The 26771-nt window shown below is 37.9% G+C and overlaps 1 protein-coding gene across 1 annotated transcript in view; it reads left to right on the top strand.

Annotated features, from left to right (window-relative positions):
- Positions 1 to 4207: 4207 nt before the first annotated feature.
- col18a1a (collagen type XVIII alpha 1 chain a) overlaps positions 4208 to 26771 on the top strand; it is a 99488-nt gene continuing 76924 nt past the window's right edge. Inside the window, exons 1-2 of the mRNA XM_065252170.1 lie at positions 4208 to 4358; positions 4446 to 4519. Coding sequence (XP_065108242.1) covers positions 4348 to 4358; positions 4446 to 4519 — 85 coding nt within the window. The 5' untranslated portion in view covers positions 4208 to 4347. The remainder of the gene's footprint in view (positions 4359 to 4445; positions 4520 to 26771) is intronic.

The following is a 26771-nucleotide window of genomic DNA, read 5'->3' as shown; positions in this document are numbered from 1 at the left end:
CAAAACGCGATAAACGTCTTTTTTTTAATGAGTTACCGCCAAAATCAGTATTGTATCAGGTCACTATTAAAAAGTAAATTCTTCATAATTTTACGCAAAATCTGATATCCGGCATGTTATTCTGTCATCTTTTCTCTTTTTTTCCCAAAACGTGATAAACGGCACTCCTCCTTCTCTGCTGAATGAAATAAATCCCCTTAACCAATCACAGCGCACCATCCCACGCATTCTAAACAATAATGGTGACTCTTTAAATACACACTGAATCCTAGTTTTCCTCATCTACTTTGTACTTCGTGATCAACAAACAAACAAAAACAAAATAATACTTTTGATGGCATTGATAAACCTGTGGTGGTTTTCTGTGGTGGAGAAGAAACGTAAGCCATCAAAATCGAATTATTTACGTGAGAGGTGATCGGGCGAAGGAAAATGTCGGCTGTTGCTTGTTCTCCCGACAGCATCAAGCTTCTGTCATCCTAACACATTGACCTCAGGGGATCTTATGAAAAACTTTACATTATTTTACGTTAAATCAATGAAAATTTTGCAGGACCAAAACATTTTACAGCTGATTGCTGTCAAAAAAGTTCAGCGATGACTTTCCAAGGATGACAGCAGCAATGACAGTGTTCTCTTAATAGGACAAAGTAAGTGTTTTGAATAATGTCTTTAATGTTTATTTTTTTAATCAGTGTATACCACTAGTCAACTAAATGAATATAATATGGCAAAGATGAATGCACATTTATATATTGATTCAATAGATTTATAGTATTTTGGAAAAAAATTGGTTTTACTGCATTTTGCGGAAAAAATATTTTATAATATATCTTTAAAAATAAAATTATGGATTTGAATTTTTAATGTTATTACCTAAAGGTGCTATGTGAAAATTTTAACAGAAAATAGTGGTTTTCATCTTGTCACTTTCTTGGTAGAGGAAACACATTTTTACACAAATGGATTAATTGCAACTCTTCAAATAAACTTTGAATATAATATATATATAATAACTACACTTAACAAAAGATTTTTGTGTACAGTAGGCTATACATAATTATGTGCCATGTTCTCTGAATGGATGGTTTGCTTTTATAGGAATGCAAAGTTGGTGCAGGTCTGATCAGGGCTGAAAGCGTGTTTCAACAGCAGACCAAAAACTCCAGAGGCAGTGACTGAACCCACTAGCATCAAACATTTTAGCAGACCTCACCATCTTTACCTTCTCCTTCTCACATGAAAATGAGTTCCTACTGTATAAGAGAGCTGGCTGGAGATGGTTTGATGAAATGACTCTACTGTTCTATGCTTGCATGTGTGTGGGTAATATTAAATATATTAAATAAAAGGTGTGTGTGTGTGTGTGTCTTTTTTCTTTACTGGTGACCTGTTGTTTGCTAGAAAGCTGACCTCACTGAGTAAATAAATGCTGTGCAAATGAGTGCATAAATTTAATTGGGCAGCAGTATTTTTTTTACTTTTTTATACCTTGCTCTTGTTGTAAAAAAATGTGCCATCTGTCTTTGAAACCGGAAATATTTCATGATAACTAAACGTCATTTGTTTGATCTCTAACAATGCCTACATGTTTGCACAAAGTGTCGTGAAAGAGCATTTCTAAGTGCACACATTGGTCGTGTCTTATCTGGTTTTAGACTTTGAGTCCATTCCAACTTACTGCGCATACCAGAGAGTGACAGACAATCTGACACATATTTGTAAAGCAATCAACTTTTATGTGTAAGGAGCGCTGCTTTCAATGAACTTCAGCTTATCCCTTGTCTTGCACAAGCACACCATGTCAAATAACCTCAAGTTAAAACAGCACTCCGGGTCATGTTTCTCTCCAAAGCACTGGTGACAAGTTCATCTAGAAGACAAATTGGGGGTGGAGAGGTGTGGAAGTGGTCAATAAACAAAGCAAAAATCCTGTGTACATATCCCAATCTGTGACAGGATCAGATTTGTTTCTCTTTTGATTTGTTTTTTTTTTCGCAATACAAATAACATAAAGTCAAATTATAGGTGATTTATTTGTTTTTGTACTATTGCATATTACTTTATTCAGAGTTTTTTGAATGGCTCTACTGTGACATAATAACATTGGCTAAGCATGTGGTGGAAGTTTTGAGAGTGATAGATTTTGAAAGTGGTGTAGAACTTACACTTTCTCCTAATAGCCTAGATGTCATACAATGATATACACCGATCAGCCATAACATTATGACCACTTGCCTAATATTGTCCTCCTTTTGCCATCAAAACAGCCCTGACCTGTCGAGGGATGGACTCCACTAGACCTTTCTATCAGAACCAGCATTCGCAATTTCAGCTACAGTAGCTCGTCTGTTGGATCGGACCATGTGGGCCAGGCTTTGCTCCCACCGTGCATCAATGAGCATTGACCCCCATGACCTTGTTGCCGGTTCACCGCTTTTTCTTTTTTGGACCACTTTTGATAAGTACTGACCACTGCAGACCGGGAACACCCCACAAGAGCTGCAGTTTTGGAGATGCTCTGACCCAGTCGTCTAGCCATCACAATTTGGCCCTTGTCAAAGTTGCTTAGATCCTTACGCTTGTCCATTTTTCCTGCTTCTAGCACATCAACTTTGGGGACAAGTGTAGATGACGTGTGGTTGGATGAACTTCAGCTTATCCCTTGTCTTGCACAAGCACACCATGTCAAATAACCTCAATTTAAAGGGCACCTATTGTCCGATTCACGATTTTACATTTCCTTTGGTACAGTAAGTGTGTATTAGTACATGTTAACGATATGCAAAAAGTACAAACCCCAAATTAAACGATGACGCGAGTTATCGTCTCCAACGTAAATCTCTTTTCTTGGACTACAACAAACACACAGATTGTAGGCAATAGTTTACATCCTGGGATTGGTGATGTAGTAAAGACCGACATTATCAGAATTCCTCTCCATAATTGGACTCACAACCTGTAAGTTAACTCCTGTTAGCATTGGATTGTGAGTGAATCTTTCAAACATGTTAAAGGAACACGGCCAGATTTTGGGAATTTAGCTTGTTCACCATATCCCCCAGAGTTAGATAAGTCCATACATACCTTTCTCATCTCCGTGCGTGCTGTAACTCTGTCTGACGCAGCCCCCCGCTAGCTTAGTTTAGCACAAAGACTGTGAGACTATACAAATCACAACACATAAAAATGAAAATGTTTGTTTTTTTTTGTCTCTTATTGGGAGCAGTTTGCTAGCTAAAGCCATTCACTTCCAGTCTTTGTGCTAAGCTAAGCTAGCGGGGGCTACGTCAGACAGAGTTACAGCATGCACGGAGATGAGAAAGGTATGGACTTATCTAACTCTAGGGGATACAGTGAATAAGCTAAATTCCCAAAATCTGGGCGTGTTCATTTAACTCTTTCGCCGCCACTGATGAGATATCTCGTCAATCAAGAGAAAACGCTTCCCTGCCAATGACGAGATTTTCCGTCTTTCCGCAATACCGCTATTATCCATCAGGTGGCGCCCTTCCGCAACTTTTTAAACGCAGAAGTATTGCCCTATGGCAAGCAGCTGCATGTCCGTGTCTTTTTTAAAGATCGCTCTGAATGGGATCTGTATGAAAAGTCGGTCACAAAAATGGAATTATCTCAAAATGTGGTGTTTTTGCAGAAACCTACCCATATTCAAAAGCTGATTACAAAAGAACCACTGAAGGTAGGATGAAAGTTTTTTTGTTTGAAAGCAGAGGGTCTGTTCTTTCATTTGGTATATTGTATGTTTATATATTTAAAGAAGAACATTTTCTGGAAGGCATTAAACTTTGATGGTGTAAATCATGAAAAACGCTGGCGCTGGCTGGCAACTTTTTTTTAAAACGCTGGCGGTGAAAGAGTTAAGGAGCGTCACATTTCCGGCTGATGTCAGAGGTATTCAGACCAATCTGTCATTTTGTAAAATAACCCATTTGATATGAAAGGATTTTTTTGTAAAGTTACATTTTAATGTCGCAATGAAATTGAAATAAAAATAACTGTAGTTTCTTTTGGAATATTGTGGTATTTTTCTTTTTCTTTTTTACAAATGACTTGTCTGTAAACGTTATCAATGCAGGCCTTTTAATGCAGGTGGGTGGAAGTAAGGAAACGTGGGAAGGCTTTAGGACCCTGGATCCCGTCTCTTTCCCCTCTCTCTTTCTCTCTCTCTCTCCCCCTCTCTATTCATCAGTGCGTCTCTCGGATCGCTCTCATCAGCTGTTGCACCGGCACCAGGTCCCTTCTGAATCTGAAGTGGGACAAACTTTTATCAAAATTTCAATAGGGAACCCATGTAGCTATCGGAACGAATCAGTATTTCCTACAGAAATGGCGAAAAGGTATAAGTTAAACTTGTGCACTTTAAGACGAGTTTTAATTTGCTGCAAATTATGAAAATGAGAAACTGATATCGGTCGTCGTTGCAGGTGTGTCGCGTTTTTGGAGGCGTTAATCTGCTGTATGTTCATTGCGCTGTCGCCGGCTGCATCGCAGAGGAGAGGTGAGTACACGAGACCCGTACAGGGATGCGAGCTGGACCAGCAGAAAGATATTTAGTAAAACAGTTCAAATGTATTGTATGTATCGCAACAAAACTCACGTCCTTGATCAAACATACTGTGAAAGTTAATGCAGTTCAGAAAGTACCCAAATTTGCATTCAGAACTTTTTCTTCTTGGTCACACTTTGGTCAAACCAAACTTGATTTTTAAATTCAGTGTGTATAGGTTGTGGTTTGGGATTTGCCCTGTACAGTATATGAGTTAGCCTTGACTTCATTGCACACCTGCATTAAACTAAAGAAAGGTCTGTACAGCTGTAATGTAGGCAGACCTGAAAGTCAGAAGGGAAACTGAGAACTTCTTCATAAATATTTGATTGACAGTGATCACATTGCTGTTATCCCATTATAAGGAGCATAATGCACAAACCTGCACTAGTTTATGTGGCATTACCATTGTCTTTTTAAATAAGACGCAAGAATCATAATGAATATTACATCCCATGTTTATTGTAATGGATTGTTTTTAAAGTTAGTGACTTTGTGTGAATTGTCTTCAGTTTATAGATTACATTCCTATACTTACATGTAATAATTATAAGTGAAATTTACTTATAGTGAACTCTACATATTTGTCTGAAGTAGGCTACATGTCATTGTTGGATTTGGTTGTAACTTTTATGGAAAATATAGACAACAGTTTACTTCGAACTTATCACAAGAATCTATTTTACCTACTTAAAGTGTTTGTTATGCTCACCAGATATGAAAGCTTCTTCGTATGAATGTTTTACATTTAAAGCTGTTACCTCAGGAGGTTTCCATCATATAATAATGATTCCAGCCCTGTAGCTAATTCCTGAATTCATTTAACTCATGGTTATGTTACAGCAATATCTGATCTCCCCTACCTCGCAGGTTTATACAAAGAAGTGTATGTTAAAAAGCAGTAAATTCTTAATGTCCCAAAATAAAAACAGAGGATGATTTTAAGAGGAAGGCTAGAGGTGTCAAGTGTTCCCCTCCATAAGAATGTCTGTTTGATGGTTTTGTAGTCATGCATAGTCCCTGTCATCGACCATGATTGTTTGAAGTAAACTGCATCATACAATGAATTAGTAAATATTAAACGCTTTCTATGATTAAGGCTTATAATAGATTGAGTGGCACTATCATTTGACATTGTGTTGGGACTGCATGAGCTTTTCCTTAAGTTTGTCGCTCTTTGACTCGTCGTGGCCTAAGGCAGGAGGGCAACAGCTGTAAGAGGACACCCCGCCAGGATATTTAATCGCTGAGTGAATTTCTGCATTAAAATCACAGCAAACAAGGGTCCCACCTGCTGTATATGAATGCCTGCGCCATAGGAGGCAGGAAAGTCCTGTTGTGAGCTCTGTGGTTGCACGTAACAATACGCTTTTGCCCGAAACAAAACTTTTTCCATGCTCTGAGATACCTGGAGACCAACAACCTCCGTGACCTGTTCTCTGTTAAGAGACCGAGTGAGACCAAGTTACAAGACGGTTATCAGATTCTCAGTTGAAACTGGGTTTGATGCATGTTGAGAAAGTAAAGTTGTGTTATGCAGCTAATGTGTGCTTTGTCATTTATGATGCTTCCAACCGGCATTTATTTAGGTTTTGATACGTGATGCGTGAGTAATGTTACCATGATGGTTTCCTTTTGCATTGATGATCTCACAATATTTACTTCCAAAAATAGCAACTTCAGTGTTATTTTACACAATTTTGGAGGTTATCTGATGTTGCATTTCCACTAGTTTTTGATGATGTTAGAAATGGGTGGATTAAACATGACATGACATGACGACTTTAAATTGAAGGGCTGATGCTTGGGTAGATTTATGTTAACTGCCTAAACATGTTACTGTTACCCACAGGCACCATCATATTCAGCAATAATATTTTGAAACGCATTAAATATAAACATTACAGCCCTCAGAGCAGTCCTTAGGTTTTTTTTTCTCTTGAAATGGATGATCTAGGGTCAGTTTGGGAAATGAGTGTGATGCACCTGTGAAGCTTTGCTACTTTGGCTCAGTGGCGGTGCTCGTGTTATTCTACCCCGTTTTAGTTTGTAGTCATGTTTTTAATTCAATCACAATTTTAGATACCAATGTAGAAACAAAGTTACCTTTTATTTTTTTATGAAAGTGAGATTTGTGAAGTCTGGCGAATATTTTCAGTGGATATTGGAAAGTTTTTTTGTGAAGTGATTATGGCTTCAGATGATTTCTAATATAGTGCACCTGTTTTTTTTTTTTTTAATTTTATTGTGTTTTGGTGAGGGAGAGTATGTGATGGTAAAATTTTAGGGTAAACTTTTTTTTAAAAAAAGGCTTTGTCCTGGCTCAACAATTCCTGTCGCTTCAGTAATCCATGGATTTTCCAGTCAATAAACAGATCCCTTTCCTTCCAGGCTCTAGTAGGGGCCATTTTCTCAGTCTGTGAAGTGTTTGTGCTGAGATGTGAATTGGATTTTTCTTTAAACCCACCTCTTCTTTTCAATGGGAGCGGTGGAGACTGCATTATCCTGTGAGTTAAATGGGCAGTATTTAACTCACTTTATGAGAATAGGAGCCCCTGGGATCAAGAGATGGTTAAGTTGAATGATGGCAGGAGAAAGGGAACGTGTGTTTGTGCACCTCGCAAGTACCTCAGCGGCACAAAGAATCTGGATTTGTCATTAAACTGAAGCTATTGTGATCTGGTCCCTGTTGATGGGAATGCTGAGATTTTCAAGTGGAAATTTACAAAGTTGTCAAGGAGATGTTTTCCCAACTCTCAACATTTACTCCAAAACTGTTTATTTTTTGCCATGATTGGTACTTCAAATACGAGTTGTTTATGATCCCATGCTATGTACTTAGAATGTGGCCACCCAACAAACAAATCAGTAAAAGTAATCAAAAACATTCTTAAATGGGTAGTTCACCCAAAAATGACATTTCTGTCATTATTTACTTACCCTCAAGATACAAACCTGTATACATTTCTATGTTCTGCTTAAAGGGATAGTTCGGCCAAAAATGATATTAAACCCATGATTTACTCACCCCCAAGCTGTCTGAGAGATGCATATGTCCATGCATATGTTTCTGTTATTTTAGAAAATTCACTTGAATCAAATGTAAAGTTACAGGGTCCACGTCCTTCAAATCCAAAAAATGTGCATCCATCCTTCACAAAAGAAATCCAAACGGCTCCACGATGATAAACAAAGGCCTTCTGAGGGTAATCTGCGCGTTTTGTTGTAGAAATATCAACATTTAAAACTTTATAAAAGAAAATAACTACCTTCCTGTAGCACCGCCATCTTAGTCGCGTCCGCATTCAAGATGAGAGCGTAAGCAGTTTACGGAGGTTTCTCTGCTGCTGCTCTGTGCCCCCGCCCTCCGAATTTGTCATACGTCATTAAGAAAAGTGCGTACACTACGCTAATACTCTCTGCTGAATACAGAGGAGTCTAAGATGGCGGCGTTACCGGAAGCTAGTTATTTTCGTTTATTTTTAAATATGGATATTTCTACAACAAAACGGCGCAGATTACCCTCAGAAGGCCTTTGTTTATCATCCTGGAGCCGTTCGGATTTCTTTTGTGAAGGATGGGTGCAAATTTTTTGGACTTGAAGGACGTGGACCCCGTAACTTCACATTTGATTAACTGAAAGATCTAAAACATTTTTCTAAAATAACTGAAAAAGGGGTTTGTTTTAAAAACGATGGACATATTCATCTTGGACAGCTTGGGGGTGAGTAAATCATTTTTGGCCGAACTATTCCTTTAACACAAAAAAATGTTGATAACTAAACAGATCAGTGGCACCGTTGGCTTCCAAAGTAGGAAAAAATAATACTACACTAAAATTCTGGGTTATTTTCAATCTGCTGGGTTGTAATTTAACCTGTGGTTGGTTGTTTTAACCCATTGTTGGGTTAAATATAAAAATGTTCTGGATTAATTTAACCCAATGGCTTGTTTTGTCCCTTTTTGACCTAACGCTGGATTTAATATAAACCAGCATTTTTAGTGTTTGGAAGTCAATGGTGCCCCAGATCTGCTTTGAGGGTGAGTAAATGATAACAAAATGTTATTTTTTTTACTGAAAACCGTCACTGAGTGATAAAAAAAAATCAGTCTGACCCCCAACCCAGAACCTTCTTTACATAAATGCGATGGGGCGTAGTTCACAGCGTAACATGAAACACATAAACCACATCCAAAGGTTGAAAGTTCATGGCGTAGGTGTGCTTTTCCTCGTTTCCACATATTGCAGGCTAGATACAAACCACCTTGGATTTTATTGGTTGGAAAAACATGGAAGAGTTCATTTCTTGACATCCCGCTTAAAAGGAAGATTTAAGTCTTGGCCAACCGGTATGAATCCAACGCTAACATTTCTATTAATTGCATCAGGTGGAAAAGTCATCGCCCAATACTAGTAATCGTAAATTTACATTGATGAACCTCTAATTTTTTTACCCAAATTGCTCCATACTCTATATGTATGCATGAATACAACTCATTGCCAGCTTAAGGGTGGGGAACGCGCTGAAGAATGAGCCGACTGCAACACATCTGCGTTTAACAACATGTTTCGTAAACTATTCACAGTATTCTTGCAAAAACATAGGGTATTGCTGCATGGAATGGGAACATATGTGCCTAATTAATGCTTGTCATCACATTTAAGGGTTTAGGAGTCATTCACACACAGGAATGTATACAGTAGATGAAGCCACCTTTAACTGAAAAGTACCAGAGAGGAGAGTTAAAGGCCTACCAATCATGTTTTCTTTTTTGGGTCACTAACTTAACAGGTTTCTTTATTGGGCCACAAAGTTAGATTTGCTCTTTGTTTGCTTGCCACAATGGGCCATCAGCTGTTTGACTGCATTTGTGTTCTCTCAATAAAAGCAGGTGTGCGGTGGGTATATAGGAGGTCAGAGCTGAAAGGTCTCTCATTGTGGTCTAGTGCCATAAACCCTGCTATATCTACAGTAAATGATATTTCCCTCAGACAATTAGGTCTATTCTAAGTGGTGAAAAAGTGATCTACAAAGCTTCAAACCACATTGAATTCATACCTCCAGACATTTTTATGTAGCTTTGATGTGCATTTGCTCAAGCATGTTCGCTTCCTTTTCAGGGCGAGGCTGTAGGCGCTAGCAGCTGTTGTTTGTATATTTTTTCATGTAGCGTCTGTCCTCTGTGTCTGAAAGTTTTGCTCTCACACTGAGCTTTGGCACTTCAGTGCTAAAAAACCTATAGGAAAACCATAATTACAGCTTTTGGGTCATGAAAGGACGATTTGTAAAGCTTTTTTACAACTTGCACCCTGCTATCATGACGGCTAATGACCCACCGAGTGGTCTCTCAGTCCTTCCTGACCAAGATGATACCTTTACTTCATCTCTTCCTTTATCTGTAATTCTGGCTGCAGTTTACCTGCGGTGTTATTTGACAAATGACAGGCCGTTGGGTTCTGCACACATTTTAAATTCCTCAAAAATGCAAAGGTGGTTTAAAGGCGTCCAAAGCAAATAAGACAAGTTGACTTTTGGGGATCCGCATTATTCGGCTGTGTATGCTTTTATTGTAAAAGGTGTGTTGGGTAATTGTTTTAAAACAGATGATGGATTTCCTATTTGGGTTTTACAGATTGCTTTTGCAGCTGCTGTGGAGGAAGATTGTGTTGATAAAGTGGGCAATGAGGGTGGGCTTAGGGACAACTGCATTGTTATGTTCTGTTTCCATTGGTGTTACGTTGTGGTTCAGTGGATAAAATAGATGTTTTTGACCGCCATTTGTGTATCATCAGGTATTATATGTGTTGCTAAGGATTTGGACAACTTTAAAGGGTTTAAACACGGCTGAAAATGCCAGGCATGTGCCAACTGTGGGCCCTTGCTAGCAGTTTTTCAGCTAAGCGCTTTTTTGCTATGATAATTCTGTTTTATTTATCAGTCGTTGAATGATGCGCCGGTTGTTTGTTGTGGTATGTGTTCCGCCCATTCGCCATTGTGATGGGACGGCTGATTGAAAAGTGACATTGACGAGTTGGCCATTTCAAGATTTTTCAACTATTTCAAACATGCGCAGACCGCAGGTGTAAACGCCTTACCGTGGGTTCACACCAGACGCGGTAGAGGCGGCAAAAACAAGCTATTCACACGTAGTTGGACTTTTTGAAAATTTTGAGTTTACTCGCTTCATTCGCACGTGAAATTTCAGTCATTCAAGACATTCACACGGAAAATCGCATCATGGGAGGGGCTTCTGCGATTCCGCTCACTTCCTGTAATCACGTCACTACTAGAGGAAGCTCCTGATTGGTTAATGCGACATGTTTTTTCACCGAAGTTCAGATTATTCAATTTGCGCGTTTCCCGTGGCAACGCTCAATTCAAGTTGTTTGCGCGAACTAGACACGTGAATGAGGCAAAATCGCATCTACAGCGCAAGCGCTAAACGCCTCATTCGCGTCGCGGCTGTTGTGAATGCAGCATAAGTGTACACGCCTCCTTAGGGTGGTTTCTCAGACAGGGTTTAGATTAAACCAGGACTAGGACTTAAGTTAGGGGGCATGCACACAAAGGCGTTTGCGCCTGCGGCCGGCATATGTTTTTAGTTGTTTTCAAAAACGGCAACAGCTGGCGGGTTTTGTCTGTGCTGAGCGCCGACGCTTGCTGTTTTATGTTTAACTTTTGTGAAAAGCTCAGCTCATCAATGTTACTTTTCACTTAGCGGTCCAATCACAGTGGAGGAGGGGCGGGACAAATACTACAACAACCAACTGGCTCATCATTTAACGACAAAACGAAAGTATCATAGAAACCAAATCACTTAGCTGAAGAAATGCTGGCAAGTTCCCACAGTTGGCGTCCACCTTCTATTTTCAACTATGTTTAAACGCTTTGGTGTATATTCCCTCTTATATCTTGACATTTAAGTAATTTTTTACAAACATACCTTACGAAAAACATAAGTGGTGTGAATCTTGAGACAAAACAATGGCACTGATATATTTAAGATATGTTAATGCAAGATGTTTTCAGTTAAGACACCTCAAATGTGCATTTTAGTATGGGACTAGGCTTAAGCCCTGTCCGGAAACCGCCCTATATAGTTTTATTTCCAATCGACTATCGTTCGGTCTCTAGAGGATACCAAGCGGTTTCCATGCCTGGTACTGTACATTTGTCAGGCACAAAGTATTGTTGGGCCCCTGTGTAAGGGGTAAGATCTCCTTACCTGGCCATTTATCTCCACCCAGTTTAAGGAGTGTTTATATGTCCTGAGTAAGAGTCTGCTGAACGCAGAGCTGGATGAAACCAGATACAACATCCTACGAAATCCATACCTACTTCTTTTATTCTCATGAATGAAAATGAGATTTGAATGACCACCACAAGACAAATTAAGGCGAGCGAACTGATACCTATAGAATATTCCCTCAAGAACAATTCAACGCTCCTCATACGCAAGATACGATTTGTATCATGTTGTTCATTCTTTATTCAAATGATCCATTTCTTAGTGGGATGTGGATCACCAACAGCAGCATCTGCAGACAGTTCCCTCATTTCACCTCATGTGAAGCTCCCAGCCCAAGGGTGTAGGACGTCTGTCTCCTGAGCTGGGGAGATTACTATCAAGAGCAGATGCAATGAGAACAAAACACAGATTTGCAGAGGTCCCTCACCCAATTCTGTCTCTTCTGAGAGTTCTGGGAATGTGTGCAAAGGTCAGATATGTGAGATCTGTATCATTCGGGAGAAGAATACCAAGAGGTACTCTAAAAGCCCTCTATAGGCAGGTGCAAACCCTATTGTCTAGCAACACCTTTTTCTTTAGAAGGTCACGAAATGGCATTCAGCGTTCCTCTCTGTTCTCCATGCTGGAGCAGCTCTTTTCGTTTTAGCCGGAGGCATGTTAAAGCATGCTGGGATAGAGCAAATATTATGCCGTGGCCATTTCCACCCCTTCTCTGATTTCAGGAGTGGTGAGTCAATGCGTGTGGGTTTATCTTGGATGGAGTTTTAGTTTGGAAGGAAGTGCCTTTATTTGAGAACATAAGGGAATTAAGACAGTGTTGGGTTTCTCGTGCATGTTAAGTCAATTTATAGAGATGCATCTAATTTGCAAAATACAAACAGTCTGTGGATGCAGTAAGTAAAAGTTTAGAACAGTTTCCCCTTGGGGGACAGAGTTGTTTTGTTAATTCATAGACTTGTATCAACACAAAAGCCAAATCATCACTTTGCTGGGCATGTTTGGAGACCACAACTGTCTTGTCTTTGAGCTGAAACAGCGAAACATCTTTTCTGTTCTTCTTTCTGATGTATGCCAGATGGCTCAATGCCATGCTTTGATACACTGACAGAAAGAAAAAGAGATTAAGCCAATTGTGGGATACTTAGACCATTTAGACATCATTGGACGTCATGCCAGTTTATTCCTCTACAGAGGAACATCAATTTGAATGAGTCAACGGTTGACTCTTGTTTCTTGCTGACATTTCCCAAAAGCTGCCTTACCTGCTACAGTAATTGGCTTGAAGCATGAACATGGTTCTTGTAAGTTTTTCTTTAGCTCAATCAACAGAGGATGGTGTCAGCAGCACAACATTAAAGTGTTAGATCCCCAGGGAACATACACTCTTAAAAATGCTGGGTTATTTTCAACCAAGCATTGGGTCAAAAAAGGACAAGCCCAGCCGTATGGTTAAATTAACCCAGAAAAGTTTATATTTGACTCAACAATGGGTCAGTTGGTTAAATTACAACCCATCAGGCTGGGATCATCCCTTTTTGACCCAACGGTAGGTTGAAAATAACCCAGCAATTTTTAAAAAGTGTACATATAGATATTTAGATTGAATGCACTGAAAGTCACTTTGGAGAATGCATCTCCCCTGCTTCGGCTGTGTGGAGTTTGCATGTTTTTCCTGTATCAGCGTAGGTTTACTCCAGGTTCTCCGGTTTCTTTCCACAGTCCAAGGACAAGCAGGCTATTGGAGATGCCAAATTCTCCTTTTCCAGCTTGTGTTTGGATTAAGCAGTTCTTGCCATGGATAAAGCCATAGATGCTGAAATGGCATTAAGAAATAAACAAACATGAATATGTTATGAATAGTTGTTTTCTTGCTATGTTGATTCACTCTTAAAAATTACAATCAAGTAAGGCTACTAGGTTGCCTGATAGTAGATAAACCCTTAAGATCATTTCTTTTCTTTTATTGATGTACTGTATGCACCATGTTGACCATTGTAAAAAAATACTTTTAAGGTGGTGCATATATCGACAAATATAGAAAAGTCTAGTAAAATGCTCAGGTGGTCTACCTTCTGATCTTTATTAACGCAACCCTACTGAAAATCCAGCAAAGACCAGCATAAGCTTGTAGCTGGTTTAAGGTGGCAGAAGCTGGTCCTCCCAGCCTGGCAAAGCTGGTCAAGCTGGTGGGTCAGCTAGTGACCAAAACACAGCTAGACTAGCTTACTACACTAGCAATACCAGCTAAAACCAAGCTGGGAGACCTAGAACAAGCTCATGCTGGTCTTAGCTGTATTTTTCAATAGGGAACAGATCGGACATTTTGTCATTATTTACTTGTCCTAAAATTTTTGTTTGGTTTTACATAGTGGTTGTCCATTGTGGTCATAAAAGCAATCATTGTGGACAAATTGTGAAAGATTTGCAACTTTTGTTACCTGGAACCCAGCCGGGTCACTGAGAGTTTAGTTCGGTAAGAAAAGGGCAGCGTAATGAACTAATAAAAATGTAAAGTCTGCCAAGCTTTTTGTCGGTTCCTGGTGCCGACTGATTTTTTTTATGTAATGATTTTATTTTACTTGTTGGACATTAAACACTATTAGCTAGTGTTCAACAGTCTTCTGTTGTTGAGCTCCTTTTACAAGGCCCACAAAACACATTGAGGTAATGAGTTCTCTCCTGAGGCAAGTGTCACCAAAGTTCCCTAAGAGATTTTTCTCAGATTATCATTCCTTTGGCCTTTTTATCTCGAGAGTGGCTGGAAATCTAAGACCCTCTTTTGGAAAACAATGTGGCCGGCGGTCTCTTTTCAGTCTGGCTGTCACTAATTGAGGAACGGGCACAGCCCGACTGATAAAGGGCTTCTTTGTCATGCTCAGTGTTCCTGTTGAATCCGAAGCTTCTGATGTTGCTGGAGGCGAGACGTCACCCTCTAGATAAGTTCTTACTTCATTACACAGGATTACTCTGTTGACTAAAGAAGTGTAGGTTATGGTTACATACAAGTGTATTGAGTTGTATATACACTCTGTAGTTCTGTTTTATCAGCAAGAATTAGTCGGACTTAAACTTCCATTAGTCTTTCTTAGAAATAAGCAAAAAGGTCTCAGTCTGTCCACTAATCCTTATGTATTACATTTCATTAAAAGTCACAAAACAACGGATTCGTTCTGAAGCTGGAACTGTTTCTTCATATTGCGAAGTTTTAATGCCAGCTTTGAGCTGTACTTTGCAAGATTACATTTTGTAGCTGTAGGCTTTAGTATAAGAAGGGTTTCTTCAGATGAGTTGCTGTTTCAAAGCTTGGAAGGGTTCATTGAGTTTTACAATTTATAAACGTTAGAGATGCGTGGATCAGCTCAAATTCAAATTCATAATGAACGCGAGATTTAATGTTTTTGGTCGTTAATGAGAACTGGGATCAAGATTGCTGAATTAAGGGTTGAATTTGGATCTGTTCCTCGCAATCGTATGAATTTTAACGATTGTGGAGTTCAGCAAATGAGTAAAATTATCATCTTTTGTAAATTGATGTTGTGTTTTGCTGTAATTATTATTGCAAAGTAGAAGACTGTATAGGAGAAAACAGTTTTTGCATGTCATGGCAAACTATTGGCTCTTTTCCATTGCATAGTACCCCACGGTTTGGTTCGGTTCAGGTCGGGTCAGCTCATCTCACTTTGGCTTGGTTAGCTTTTCCATTGAGTTTATTAACACTTCGGAGTGGGAAGGATTATAGGCGTGTCGTTATATTTGTGCTGCCTACTGCTGTGACATCATGTGAGAGCGTCGTTGTACATTCCCATCCATTTTTTTTTCAGTCCGCCACAAAATTAAAATTGACCACCACAAATAGGTGTTTGCACATCGCGTTTATCACTACCTCTGTATCACATGATTTCTGTACAAACACCGGTGGCGTCAGTCGACACGCTCCGCTGAGCCTCATTTAAGTTGCATTTAAGCATAAATGCGGACGCAAAAGTGCCGCCACAAACTGCAAGTCTGGAAAAAAACTGTTACGTTTTCATTGCTAAAAGGGAGTTTGCGAACTTTCAGCAAAGCACAGATGACAACAGGTTTACTCGAGACAGCGCAAGCTAGCACAAAGGTAAGCTAATCTTTTACATTATAGCAATGACGCTGATAGTTTCAGACCAATCAGTGATCTTTTGTGTTTTCGCGTCACGTTTTGGTGTCAGCCCGGGTTGCTTTGAACCCCGACCGAGGTGGTACTAAAAAAAGTATTGGGTACTACGTACTGCACCCAGTGGAAAAGCCCCCAAAAGTAAGCTGACGTGACCCAACCCAAACTAAAGCGCCATAATAAAATATTAGAAAATGGTTAAATGATTACAGAAATGTTCTTCGTTTTAAAGTGTAGTCTTATTTAATTTTGTGTAATTCTCCGAGAAACACAAACATTTCATGAGGTAAATGATTAAACTGTCTTAAATAAATAAGTCAGAAAATATTAATGAAAACATGCTATTAATATTAAACGCCTATGCCCAATATTTTTATAATTACGAATTTGTACGTCTGTAAAGCTGTTAATATGTAAATAATTAACATATTAGTCCTGTTAACACATCGATATTATACGTTTCAGTGTGTATGAAAGTGTAAGTAAATGTGCGTGTGGTACAACCACACTTTACATAAAAATACTTATGAGATCACGTTGGATTATCACATTACCTTTTTTCTTGGTTTTAATTATCCCTTTTCAGTTTTATCACGAATCTGTTTTGCCTCAATTTCTCTGCTTTAAGAAATGGATACCACCAATGAGCATTTTTTTGTAAGCAAATCAGTGCCTGTCTAATTCATATTTTCAATTAATTTTTGCATCACTACTAATTTATTACATCCACCCGCGACCCATCTGCAATTAATCAAAATGTAATTTTTTATTTGCGGACCCACCTGACCCACGTATTATCCGCAGCGCCCGCGGATATGCCCGCAACCCACGCATCAATAATAGACATACAACTATGCACAAAAATTTCAATATTTTAAGATTTACAAGTTTATCAAGGAATATGCAAATTGTTAATCACGTGTGGATCGCCTTGGATATGTGGATCCTGGCCTTGCTAACCCCTCTCTTGTGAGTTATCATACTCTTAGATTTAAGATTATCATTTAACTTGTGTTCATCATGTCTTATGCTTAAATAATTAATGAGACTAAAATCGCTCCATAGTTTTCAGTTCATTTTATTGACATACCTGGAGTTGCGAGGAGGTGTGGGCGGAGCCTCAGAAATTGGGTGTCTTTGTCGTTTGTAGTGCATTGTTGTAGTGATTCTTTCTGTAAATGAACAGATTGTCTAGAGCGCTGTATACAAACTATGTATAACAACCACGGACATAATTACAGCATGCAGTCATCTGTCCATGGTGTCTGCTGTATTTTCCTCCTTTTTGTTTACTTCCGGGGTTCCGTTGGAATTTCACACATGTTGATTCTGACCAGTCGAGAAGCAGTTTAGGAAATTGGTTCAAATACATGTTTGTTTCAACTGGTGCGGACGAGAGCATTCAGTGGGGTGTGAAAAGGAACCAAAACTGCAAAAAAAGCTACAATGTATTATTTGTTGCTTTTGGTCCGGACCACATGAACCGAACTACAGATGTGAAAACACCCTTTTAGTAAACATGTTTTAAAGATTTAGATGTAATCCTAAAGTTTCATTTGTCATTTTCAATCGTGCATGTTCATATATACCGGGCCAATATTGTTTTAACAGAACATTTATCTTTCAACTCTGGAAAATATGCAACATCTATTTACATCTGTGCAAGTAATTCACGATGAGAATGCATTGACATATATAATCCAGCTATAAGTCAGCTACGAATGACTGCTTAGGTTTCCAATATGTTTCACATTTATAAGAATCCACCCTTTTGCATGTGAACGGGGCCATGGCGTCTTCAGCAGAAATTATTTTGTAGTCACCGGGATCTTTTCTAAATGAAATAGACTGGTTCTTATATGAGCTTAAAAGCCTCTTCACAGTCAGTTTGATCAGTGGAACTGATAATTACAGACAACGAAGGCTTAAAAGCTTTATGTTGTGTTGTGTCATCATTAACATCCCATTCAAGACTGTAAACTTCTTCAATCTCTAAATGATGGCTTAAAATAAACAACTAAGAGGCTTTTACGATTGGTACGTTGTCATTACTTCGCTCTTCCCCACTTTGACTTTGGGACCCTCAAAGTAGTGCAGGCAACATAATGAGAGTCAGGTTATACACACACCAAAGGTGTGAAGATTAAACAACACAGAATCATGATTACAGAAGCAAATTGGGGGAAATTGGTGTCTTTTACATTTACATATATGCATTTGGCAGACGCTTTTATCCAAAGGGACATAAAATGCATTAAAAGGTATATATTTGATCATGACGTGTGTTCTCTGGCAAACACATCTTTTATGTTAAGCTGCTCATTTTTTCTGTAGTAAAGATTTTTAGAAAGAACGTTGTGTTATATTGCGCAGTAGTCTGTTTTCTCTCTCTCTCTTTTATACTGTATCATAAATCAAAAGAGACTGACATTGAAGAAACATCACTGTGGTAATGTTGTTTCCAGAGCCATGTCACATATAAAATACATTTGCTGCAAATATTTTCCAGACCATAGACTTTACATCTCTTGTAGATGGAGATAGCGATACCACATAAGAGCTCAGATGCAAAACCCTCTTTAGTGCATCTGACATGTTTCTTGTAAAGAGCATTTTTATTGGACTCTTGATGGATTTCACCAACAAAGCGGTTGTCTGAATGACCTAAGGCTGGGATAAAGGAGATTTTAATCGTGAAGGTACTTGCCGAGAGTATTCATTCGATTTTTATCATCATCTCATTTTTGACTTAGGTGGCATTTAGAGTAGGGATGCACCAATACCGCTTTTTTGGAATACGAGTACAAGTACGAGTACTTGCATTTCAGTACTTGCCGATACCGAGTACTTAATAAAAAACATGATTTAAATTTACAGGTAACAGCTTTAGTCATATAATTTAACAAAAAAACAAGGGACTAGTTTTCCAGTTTGTTGTAAACTCTGCCTCTTTGGACAACACAAGAGACATTAACCCCTTACACGCCGCTCAAACATAGACATTTCTCAGACTGTGATATCGATTCCTGGTATCGGGGGACTTCTAACGAGTACGAGTACTTTAGAAAATGTGGTATCGAGGCCGATACCCGATACCAGTATAGGTATCGGTGCATCCCTAATTTAGAGCCTTTTGCATCTGAGCTCCTCAATTGCAAATAAAGATGTTATTCTCATCTGTTTCTTAACTTATATCACAAGGTATGGTTAACATTTACATACAGACCTTTCTTAAAAAAAGTATAAAAGTTAATTGCTTTGTGATATGCCCGAGAGGTTGTCAATCTTTGGATCTGTCATTACAATTTTGTGATGATAAAAGTCAATTCAGTTTCACTACCTGATTGACAGGGGAATCCCAAGAATGTCAGAGGTCTGGTTGGTGTGTAAGTGGATGCCCATGTAAAGGTGAAGCTGTGGGCCCCTATTTCATTAGATATGACTACTTACAGGAATGCATATAAGCATTGAAGCCTATAGATGGCATCCAATAAAGCAAAACAAAGCCGCAGATTTTATATTTTACATGTTGACAGGGTTTGCATAACTAATTATTTTGCCTTATTTTGGTTTGAATGTATGTTTGGTCTTGGCACAAACCATATTGCAATTCATAAGCAAGCATTGCCTTAGCAACTAGTCAGAATGATTTAAATAGATGCCGGTTCATTGTTCAAGCTTTTTCAATAACTTGGTGAATAGGAATGGGGTTTGTAAATGACTCCATTAAAAAGCCACTATTGGATAAACCAAACTGGCATATTTTTTCTTTTTTTCTCATGTAGGCACTTATCGCAGCTTTGTTGAAGTGCTTCCATGCTGAAGACTTAAGCCGAGTTCAATTGACGTTTATCATTGAAACCAAAGTTTAAATCCTTTGCACTGCTTGCCATTGGATTTCTGTAGTGATATAACTGTGTGGCCTCACCTGGTCAGGTGGCAGGGATTAGGTGCATTAAGTGCAACCCCATGAAAGTGACAATGGCAGGTTTGTTTGAGTCTCCTTATGAGATCAGCTGAGCTCCGCTTATTTAAAAAGCTTGGGGCTAATCTGTCCAGCAGAAAGCGTTTTTCATACTTGGATTTTTACTTTCTTGTTTTTTTTTGAAGAACGATATTAGAAACAAAACAATTTCATGTAAAGAGGAACCTGTGAAAAGTTTATACATTCATTAGGTTTCAGAACAACGCTTTGACACAATACGTTAAAAACTCTCTGATGTGTAACCATATCCAAGATTTAATGTTACTTCTAATTTATGAATTAATAGGAAGGTAGCATATTGTAGAGTTAAAGTAAAAAACTAAAATATGTTGCTTAAATCTTTGATCGACAGTAAAAGCTGAAGTTTTGCAAAGTTGTTTATAACAACAACTCTATTTCTTGAACAAAATTAACTTAAAATTAATCAAAGCTGATGATGTGGTGGGCAGTGCTCCAACATATGGTGCAGTGCACTTTCGGTGACCCGAGTTCAATTCTGACCTCAAGGTCCTTTGCTGATCCCGTACCCTGTACTACTGTCCTCTTGTTAAATACTGTCTGTCAAATAATGGCTTTGAACAAATGGCTGTAAAAAAAGTGTACTTAAAAAATTTAATTAATGTGAAGGCATATGTACCGTCTCAAGCATGATTACTGAATCAAATAAACAACGCAAAAAATTTGAAATTTACACGTCCCATCCAACACAAACCAGTCAAGCGTCTACTTCGAATTATTTGTTAGGAGTGCATCATTAGAAAACGCTCTGGGAAGACTCTACAAATAAACTTTTCACTTTTCATTGGTGCAACATAAATAAGTTTGCTTGATTCAAATTACTTCTTGATCATTTAAAGGAAAACACCACCATTTTTCAATATTTTACTACGTTCTTACCTCATCTTAGAAGAATGAATACATATCTATCTTTTTTCAATGCATGCACTTTTAATCTTTGTACAGCGCCTCATGAATGTGTTAACATTTAGCCTAGTCCCATTCATTCCTATGGCCCAAACAGGGATGAATTTAGAAGCCACCAAACACTTCATGTTTTCCCTATTTAAAGACTCTTACATGAGTAGTTACATGAGTAAGTATGGTGGCACAAAATAAAACTTTTGTTTGGAGCCATAGGAATGAATGGGGCTAGGTTAAATGCTAACACATTCACAAAGCGCTGTACAAAGATTAAAAGTGTACGCATTGAAAAAAATAAGTATGTATTAATTCATTTAAGTTGAGGTAAGAACATAGTAAAATATTGAAAAACGCTGATAATTTTCAAGCAAACTTATTTATGTTGCACCAATGAAAAGTGGAAAGTTTATTTGTAGAGTCTTCTCAGAGCGTTTTCTGATGGTGCAATCCTAACAAATATTTGGAAGTAGATGCTTGACTTGTTTGTGTTGGAGGGATCGTGTGAATTTCTCATTATTTTTGCGTTGTTTATTTGATTCAGTAATCATGCTTGAGACGCTACTTATGCCTTGACATTAATGAGATTTCGTCATCATGAAACCATAAGCCTTTAAGACTTTCTAAGTATTGTGAAATCGTCATAAACTCAGTAACCTCACCGAAAATCCATGGCGCGAGTACCTACTTCTGGCACACTGTGTAAAGGATTAATCCATCTGCAGACTGATTCATTTTGACTTTAATTCATGATTATGCAAATCACCTGAATGAACAAAGAAAGCTACTTCAGACAGTTTTTTATTCTTGACTCTGGGCACTTTGGGTAAAATTGTATTTTTATGGTGCTTAATTGTAGCATTTGCATGATTTTTCTGTATGGCTCAGTGGTAGAGCATTGCATTAGCAGCGCAAAAAGTCATGGGTTTGAACGCAGGGAACACCCGGTAAAAAATGTATAAGTCGCTTTGGGTAAAAGTGTCTGCCAAATGCATGAGTGTAAAAGCACTTAATGATAAAATCTATATCTTGTAATGCACTGGTAGTGCCAAATGCATGTATACATTTCCAGTTTGTTGGTCATGGATTTGATTCGTCCTTTCAAGCGATGCTGTTGGTGATGACAGTGTTAAGGATTTCTTTTGCAGGCTACTTGGACTTCATTGCTGCCAGCCAAAACTCTGTTAGATGTGTTGGGCTGCCAGGAGCCACATCAGGAGAATCACAATGGGTGTTAGCTTTAATGGGCACTGGCTCTGATTCAGAAGTAAATCATTTCACTGCCAATTTACTCTGAGTGGAGACGCATCATGGCGTCAAATTATTCCTTAAAGTCAAAAGTCATTTTTTCAGATATGTGGTTAGTGTTTCTCCTGAGGGCAGAGGGGGATACTTGAAACTTTTAAAGTATGATTCAGTCAGGTGTAGCTCCCATCGAACCAACAGTGGTACCTACCCACATTCCTGCCATGCATTTTGCCTGCCTGCTCTTACAGCACTATTCAGTTACACTGTGTCATTCAATACACCTGATCTTTGTTAAACAGACATCGAACATTTACAGAGGAGCTTATTTAGCTGATTTCTCAGCCACAGGCCAGCAGAGCAAGCGGTCTCGATGTCCAAGTTTTCACTGCCTTTCTAGTCCCCAAGAATTAGGTCTTGCAAAGGAAATGTAACTAATTGGATTTGCATATGAAGTGGTAAAATTCTTTGAACTACAGTATTTAGGGCTTTTGGATGCTTTTTATTATAGTTGCACTTCTTGGGTTTCTGTCTTTCCGCAATTCACGGGAGTGATTACCAAAAGTTTGCCCTGAGGTAAATACAAAGCAAAAACATTTCTGAAGTATAATTTGTTAAAATCTGGAGAGAAGTTGCTTTGTGTGGGAAACAAGCTTGAGAAAATATAAACTTTAGGATTTGTATATTCTGGATATATACAATGGTCTTGCAGTCTGTGACCTTGTTTTCCATCATTGTCATCAGATCAATGTATCATTCAATATATTTCTAACATACTTAATAAATGTTAAGAGTCTTGTGATGATGTGTACACAATATTAACCACAAATGTGGACATGAATTTTTTGCACCACTTAATTCTGTGTAACTGGAACCTGTTGTACACAAACAGGTTCCAGTACATTGCTTCATGTTCTTAGAAAACAATTTGGTTATTATATTTATTGGTTCTTCCTAACCCCAAAATAGCTGGTAGAAATCTGAAAAAGAAGACAAACCAAAACCCGGGTCTTAGGAGGTTAAATATTCACAACACTTTTGTGGTGATGCTTTGTACAGTAATGCAGTATTAGGTAACGTGCATACGTATCGTAATGATTTAAAACACTTTTATTAAAGGAGCGGTGAATCAAACAATCAATTTTAACTTGATAATTTGTTATATAAGAGGTCATCATACTTAAATGAACATCCTGCTAGTTTCAAAACTGTAAACATCCGTGCTACTGAAATATAACAGTTTTTGGCATCAAGCCAGGAAAATGGTCAATTCAGGAATGTGCTGAAATATGACGTCAACATTAGAATTGAAACACGTCCCCAAATACAATTACCACTTTTGTAGCCCCACCCACACAGCTTCGCATGACACACGTGTGGGCCAGGGGTAAAGCAAACCATGCAGTGTCTCAACAATCAGTAAACATGTCTTTAAAGATTGCCAAAAGTAACCAAAATGACTTTTAATTTCATTTTTCCTGAGAGACTCTCTTTTTTGACGGGGTAATCTGTTATGAGTATCCATGGAAACGGAGTGTTCGGTTGTGGAAGAACCGTCTATGGGAAGAATAAGGCGCTGTATAACAGAGACTTGGAACATACCATTAGGAAAGCGTGGTTAAAGTTTGTTTTTAAAGAAATTCCAGCTGGCGTGGGGAGTGTTTGTTTACTTTGTGTACCGCATATTAATTTGTAAAGAAGCCACAAGTCGATGCTGGATTTGTAGAGAGACTGTGATTAAAAGCATCACTAATTTTGCATCTGTCAGGAATGACACAACATTATACATAGTAAGTAAAACATTTTACTTTATTTAAGCTACTGCGTTTCACTATTGCTTAGTAAGAGATCGCTTGATATGTCCTGTTGTAACATCCGTGTCTAAACACATATATTTGACTGTTTTAATTTACTTAAAACATTAAACGATTAATAAAGGTGCAACACTTAACAATACGACTATAATATAACGATAGAAATATACAAAGTTAGTGATAAGGAAGGACTTACCAGCCGCAAATTTAGATTCTGATGCCTGCTTACTGTGTTGTATACGGTAATTTAGGCAAGTTGCGTTTGAAAGGTCCAACACTCAACAAAGCTTTTTTATCATATAACTGTGATATGTAATGTTACGTGTATGTAAGAGCAACCTCACAAGCACAATAGAAATATACAAAGTTAGTGATAAGGACTTACCAGACGCAGTTTAGATTCTGATGCACGCTTACTGTGTTGTATACGGTAATTTAGGCAAGTTGCGTTTGAAAGGTCCAACACTCAACAAAGCTTTTTTTATCATATAATTGTGATATGTAATGTTACGTGTATGTAAGAGCAACCTCACAAGCACAATAGAAATATACAAAGTTAGTGATAAAGACTTATGCAGACGCAGTTTAGATTCAGATGCACGCTTACTGTGTTGTATACGGTAATTTAGTCACGTTGAGTTTAAAGTTTTGTTTCTAATTTACTATACGTATTGTCATTTATGTGTATCATCTTTAGCACCCAGAATCTTTTTGTGGCTCAAACATATATGTGTTCGGCTGCTATTTTTACAAATGAATGTTTTTAAAACATGTCCCCACATGTAATGACGGCGAATGAAGCTGTCCAATCATAGCAGTGGGCGTTTATGTCCAGGTCTTCATTGCGGCCCGCCCCTTCAATCTAAGCTTTTCTCCAGACAGCATCAGAACCATGTTACAAAATAGCCTATTACTTATTGCTTTTGATGTTATTGATTGTAAAAACCACACGAACATCATAAGTAGACCTCAGACAACAGTAAAACAATAAAATCGACAGTTTCATTGCCCCTTTAAAGGGATAGTTTACCCAAAAATTGAAATTCTGTCATAATTTACTTGTTTATACTTACCTGTATACATTTTTTTGATCTGATGAACACAAAGGATATTTTGAGAAATACAATGCGATCAGAAGCCCCATTAACTTCCATAGTATTATTTTTCCCCACTATGGAAGTCAGTGGGGCTTCTGATTGGTTTGGTTACATACATTCCTCAAAATACCTTTCTTTGCGTTCAAAGAACAACTTTTTTTACAAGTTTGTAAAAACATGAGGGTGAGTAAATGTTGACAGAAGTTTCAATTTTAGGTGAACTGTCCCTTTAAATCATGCAAATTCAACATTTTGACCAATTTAGAAAAAAATGCAAACACATTTTGTGCTGAAATGTGTTTAGAAATGATAGAAACTGAGGGAACTCCCTGGACTATGGGAAGAGCTTCTGACCATTTTCCAGTTCCTTTTGTGTTTTAATTAAATTACAGCTCTTACAAATTGTCTTTGTGTTCCTTCAGTTTTTTTGTGTGTGTGTTTTTATTCGTTTATGAATGATGCATTGTTTAAAGTGAAGGGGAGAGAGAGCGGCTCACACTGTCTTTTGGGTCACTCCCTATTACTTCTGATAAATCCCCTGTGCTATGGGGGGTCTTTCATAGAAGGACCTGATTTCTGTCCATTCTCATGTTGAACAAGCGCCTTTAACTTCCTGCTGATTCATCTCTGCTCCCCGCCATTGCTTTTAAATGTTGGTAAGAGCAGTGACTGGAGTCCCAGCAGAGGTCAGCGTGAGGGGCCGCTGCCCACCCCGCAGGGTCTCCTTAGTAAAGCATAGACAACATTAGGAATGTGGCCGCGGGACAATGGCTCTCTCTCTTACCTCAGCACCACCATAGTGATTCTCTAAAAGTCTTCTCACAGCCAGGATGAGATCAGGTTAAAACCATTAAGTTACTTCTGTGACTTTCAAAAATTAAAGTGTGTTTATAGTATCTGTTAATGTTGGCATGGCAAAGACAACTATTATCGTGCAAACATACACTGCAAAAAAATGACTTTCTTACTTAGTATTTTTGTCTTGCTTCTTAGTAAAAATATCTAAAAATTCTTAAGATGCTTTTTCTTGATGAGCAAAACGACCAAAGAAAATAAGTCTGCCAATGGGATAAGCAATTTTTTCTTGAATTTTTCTTGAATTTAATGTTAAAGAAAAATTTTCAATATTTTTTTGCTTACCCCATTGGCAGATTTTTTTTTTTTGCTTGTTTTATGCACAAAATCACTTAAATTTGATATTTTTGGTCTAAAAACTAGACTTATTTTTTGGGTTGTTTTGCTCATCAAGAAAAAGCATCTTCATTTAAGAATTTTTAGATATTTTTACTGAAAACAAGACAAAAATACTAAGAATTTTTTTTCTTGAAAATCTTTTTTTGCGTGTATACTGCAAAATGTACTTTCTTAGTATTTTCATCTTGTTTTCAATACAAATATCTAAAAATTCTTAAATCAATTTGTATTTTCTTGATGACCTAAATTACCTAAGAAAAAGTAAATTTTTAGACAAAAATATAAAATTTTAGTACATTTAAAAATAAAAATCTGTCAATGGGGTGAGACATTTTTTCTTAATTTTTTTTATAAGTGTTTAAGAACACTTGCTTGTTTTAAGCACAGATTCACTTACATTTTGTGTTTTTTTGTCTACACTGCAAAAAAAATGATTTTCAAGAAAAAAAAATCTTATATAAAATAAAAATATAAAAAAATTCTTAAAATCACTTAAATGTAATATTTTGGTCTAAAAACTAGACTTATTTTCTTGGGTCGTTTTACTCATCAA

Source organism: Paramisgurnus dabryanus, chromosome 15 (assembly GCF_030506205.2).
Source record: "Paramisgurnus dabryanus chromosome 15, PD_genome_1.1, whole genome shotgun sequence".
Classification (NCBI taxonomy): Eukaryota; Metazoa; Chordata; class Actinopteri; order Cypriniformes; family Cobitidae; genus Paramisgurnus; species Paramisgurnus dabryanus.
The sequence above is the reverse complement of the archived record's forward strand: the minus strand, read 5'-3'. Positions and strand labels throughout refer to the sequence as shown.